The sequence below is a fragment of the Meleagris gallopavo genome, chromosome Z, assembly GCF_000146605.3.
Source record: "Meleagris gallopavo isolate NT-WF06-2002-E0010 breed Aviagen turkey brand Nicholas breeding stock chromosome Z, Turkey_5.1, whole genome shotgun sequence".
Lineage (NCBI taxonomy): Eukaryota > Metazoa > Chordata > Aves > Galliformes > Phasianidae > Meleagris > Meleagris gallopavo.
In genome coordinates, this window is record NC_015041.2 from 40,384,257 (window position 1) to 40,388,919 (window position 4,663).

The 4,663-nt window shown below is 34.8% G+C and overlaps 1 protein-coding gene across 1 annotated transcript in view; it reads right to left on the reverse strand.

Annotated features, from left to right (window-relative positions):
- Positions 1-4,663, reverse strand: part of CDC42SE2 (CDC42 small effector 2) — a 93,406-nt gene that overhangs the window by 36,615 nt on the left and 52,128 nt on the right. The window contains exon 3 of the mRNA XM_010725865.3: positions 90-408. Coding sequence (XP_010724167.1) covers positions 90-143 — 54 coding nt within the window. The 5' untranslated portion in view covers positions 144-408. The remainder of the gene's footprint in view (positions 1-89; positions 409-4,663) is intronic.

Consider the following 4,663-nt stretch of genomic DNA (forward strand, 5'->3'; position numbering starts at 1 on the left):
AATTAATTTTTAAAAGCATTAAAAAAAAAAAACATAAAATCTGCACAATTAAGTTAATTATACAAAAAGCAGCTAATATTCATACTTACAGGCTGAGGCTGTTCTGCAATACAGCAGTTGAAACACAACCAGAATTCACTCATTGTTTACAGTGTGAAGTGTGAGCACAGTTGAGAACCAGGACTTGATCTCTATAAAAGTATCCCCAAGTAGCAAGTTCTTTAAATAGATTTATTTGTAATGGTTCTGATGTGAAAATTCTTCCTCTCTTGAGCTCTTCTCTCAAGATAGTCTCAGGACAAACACGATGTAGTTAAAAAGTTACTTTAGAAATCTTCTCTCAACAGACTGGTCCCAGCACCATGGAAATGTTACTTATGCTTCTTTGGTCCCTAGCGTTATGTGAACCTGAAAACAGAAGAACATTATATTAAAAAGAAATAGGATACTGAATTTCATACTCCCAGAGAGCCACCCATACCAGTGATTTTGTGATAATATCTTGACTACTGAATGAAGAATGCTAGCAAACAAGTCACATGCTAATTTCTTCAAAAACTACACAAAATGTCATATATTAGAAATTCAAATGAGGCTTAGATTGTAGTTTTTTATAATGAAGCACTATAAATGGATTGGTGTCCAATCTTTTGGCATTCACTGTTCAATTTGTTTCTAGGTTTCTAACGTCATTTTAGAAAATCAAAACTGACTATACATCCCTTTAACTTATGGAATTTAGCCTATTGACATTTAATTTATTTTCATTGAAAATTTACCCAGTACATTCAGAGAGCAAGGATGTAACACAGCTGTCAAGCAAAAAAACAAGCTTTCCTAAATCCAAACAAAAAAATCTAGCAAAAAGGATAAACTTGGTCAAAACAAGATGGTTTTTTTTTCATTCTGTCTGTTCCACTGCTACATGTACAGTTGACCTCAAAAATAGGAGATTACTTGTAGAGCTTGCAACTGTTTCCTTAAACCTTCAAAATTCCTCACGTGGAACAACTGAGGCTCCAGATTCCAGTCACTCCTTTGCTATAATAATGTTTACTGGCTAATCTCCAACCTGGTTTCTTTCACTAAGTGAGCAATAAAAATTCTTCTCAGATTTCATTGAAATCATTTGCCTTGCCATTAATCATACACTGGTTTCCAGAGAAATGAAATAGAGAGCATTTCAAAATTTTTACATATATAATCCTAAAAAATTCTAAATATGGCTGCATCTTTATTCAGATTCATTCATATTTCCTTTGTGCAAAGCTATGCATTATTATTTGTATGCATTTTCTCACAGTGTGAAGTACTTTGGGATACCATGGGATATACAAGGTACATCTATGTGTATATACACACAGTGAGGCAATTTTTAATGGGCATGGATGAGTTGATTCTGTGGTACAGGAGGCCCACTTAGCAGCTGTCTATATCAGTTCTCTACATACAATACAAATGAAGTCCTTAATTTACTGCACACAAGCCAAGGTACTGTACCATGCAGCCACTACAAGACAGGTACTTTCCAGTCCTGTTGGCTTTCATGCACTTGCAGAGAAAGAGCAGTACCTTTTCTGTACTAAGTTGAAAGCCTTCAGGTAGCCTTTCCACTTCTTACCTTTCAAGAGACTAACAGAGGCTCTTCCAGAAATAAATATATGCTGTGATAAAACCATCTAAATAAGAAACACTAGCAAAATTATTTCTAGCTGTGAAAGAGATCTCAGTAGTGTTTAAAATAAGTTTATATGCACTTCTTACCTAGTTATCAGAACAGAAAAGAGAAAGATATTTTACTATGCTTCCTTATAATGAATACTATACAAAGCAAAGCAATTTGAACAGCTAAAAAAAATAATCCTTCCACGTAATCTCTATTTTGTCAATCTTACTTCAAAAAGAGGCCTTATACAGTGCTAATATGACTTATTTTCACTACTTAGAAGAAGATCTTTTCTATCTCCAATATGACCATCTAAAAACCCCAAGTGTCACAAAGCTACAATCATGTACATGGGAACAATCAACCAATGATCTGAAATGTAATACTGTAATACTTCAAATAACTTTAAACATTAAAGGTCTGTAAGGAAGTTCTAATGTCATAATTAGGTAAAGTCACATAATTTTCTCAATTTTTCTAGTGAGTAAAAGTTTGATTGACTTTAAGCAGCAAGAGTGAGCATAAGATAAAGCTTGATAGGAAAACACTGCTCCCCCCCCATCTCAGAATATGCATCCTATGTAATTATTTTCTGGACTTCATTCAGTATGTAACAAAACTGGAATTAGAACATGGTTAATTTCTGAAATGCATACAAAATTAACTCTTTTTTTTTTTTTTTTTGGTCCTGTAACTGTATAGCTTATCTCTACTTAAAATTAAGGCTTCTGCTATTCAGAAGATGAGCTTCAAAGCTGCTTTGAAATGCAATTCTCTCCTAACTTAAGCTATTCAAATTATGAGCAGTTGAAAACTGAAGTACTCAAACTTACAGCACTTTGAAGCTTAGTACACCTCAGTCTGCATAAGCTATACAAACAAGTCTTGCACTGGTCTTCTCTTGTTGGGCAAGTGATGCAGAATTTTTATGTGCAGTTCTTGAAATTCTAACACTGACACAGATTTCTCACAACTTCTTTTTGACAAAGTCCACATTTTGCATATCAAGTTCTTAATTTCATAGAGGGTTAATCTTCTCCCATGCTCATGGAAAGCCATGGAAATTCCTCTGCTCACCAGCCTGCTCACTTCCATGCTAGCAGCTAGCACACTCTCCAGCTTGCTGCAGCTTTAAGTAACATGCTCACCTGAAGCCCTCAAAACAAAACTGAAAAGATTGGCTATGCTACTCTGAGCCCTGAATGCTTTTCCTGGTTACAAAACACTCAAGTGTGCAGAAGACCTCCTCTATCCAGTCACACTCATTGTGCTGGACTTGAATCCTCACAAACATGATTCTCTCTAAAACTGACTTTGATCCTATGTGAAGAGCTACTGAATGCCAAAATTAAGCTGTTATTGCTTTAGTAACAAGCATTTTTTTCTATCAATTCTCTTCTAATATTTTTTTTTAAAGGTAGATAGAAGAAAAACATCTCAATTCTGGAGAAAACTGACTGTAACTGCATCCTTTAAAAGGTAAAAAAACATTCACAGGTATTTATTAGAGTGATGGAATTTTACATACCCCACTCTGCTATACAAGCGTTCTTTACAGTGGCCAAGTTAATATAAAAGACCAGATACAAATCTGCCGAAATGTAAAGAAAATGCTGAAGGCAAGAAGAGATACTGACACTTGACAACATGACACTTGATCTTATGCTGTTACCAGAGCCTTTAAAGAACGCACTGAAACAGGAAAACTGCTTTTTCAAATCACTGGAAAGAAAAAGAGGGAAAGAAAAAGATGACCACAATGACCTACATTTACAAGCCGGGCAATTATGTAGTATCAATCCTTCAACAATCTGATGATGAAAAGCCTGGACTATTGCAAATCTGAACACATTTTATAAGATTCTGAAACAACACCTCACAGCTTGTTCTCTGCTTTGTCACATTATCCAGCTATTAACATGTCATCATGTGAAGATCATATTCATCTCTGTAGACCTGTCAGATCAAGCAGACAGTATCTGGGCTCACAGTTGAAGCATGCAAAAAAAAGCACCATTACTTCCCATTTTTGCTCTTTACATAGCTTTATGATGCTCAGAGAAGCAGAATATCACACAGCTCAGGCTGAAAGGCCAATGTGCTTATTCTGTCTGAACTACAAGGATGAAACAGTGATGGCTGTCGAAACATCTACTTGCTTTTTTCCAATTTGAACTTTCTGAACACGAAGCCATATTTTATAGCACACAATTCATATTAGAAGACCACGTAAAACTACTATGCCAAAATTCTTTGCTGTGTTTCAAGTTTCTTATATTTTACCTATAACTTTTATTTTAATCCATTTATAAGTAGTATGGAAAAGCAAATATATAAAAAGAAGAATGCATCATTATTTAAAGTGGAATGATGAAAATGAGCTTACTGATTTCCAAATTTATTCCACAGAAATTGATCTAGCACCAAAAAAAACAAAAAAGATAATGTATTGCTTAGTGTTAAATACCAGTCACAAAGGCGGAAAGTGCAAAAAACTATGTTAGCAGCTGGAGAGTGGGAAACACATTTTATTACAGTATCAGTAGTTTCTCTTATTAAACTACGATTAAATTTTCTAGGCTAACAAAAGAGCAGGAAATAAGAAAGGGTAAAAAATGAATCGGACATTCTCCCAGTTGAGCTTTTCAGAATGACCAGCAAAAAGGAATTAGAGAGAATTTACCTGAGTTGATCCAAACAGGGATACACTGTATTCTATGGAGAGTACAGTTGTAATAAAGCTACTTATTAATTATGTAGGTTAAGAACAGCCCACTGTTCTATTAAGTTTCTTTTAAGAGTCAACCTTCTATATCCTCTAGCTGCATACTGTTTGTTATAGCTTCAGACAGGAAGCGTGTTAACAAGGTTCTCACAATTACTTAAAGCAAATAAAACCACAGGAAGAGAAAGAAAATGACTGCAGGTGTTAATGTCTGAATTTTAACTAACTTGCCCCAAAGCTCAGACTACCATTTAAGGAGAGGGGAAAAAATT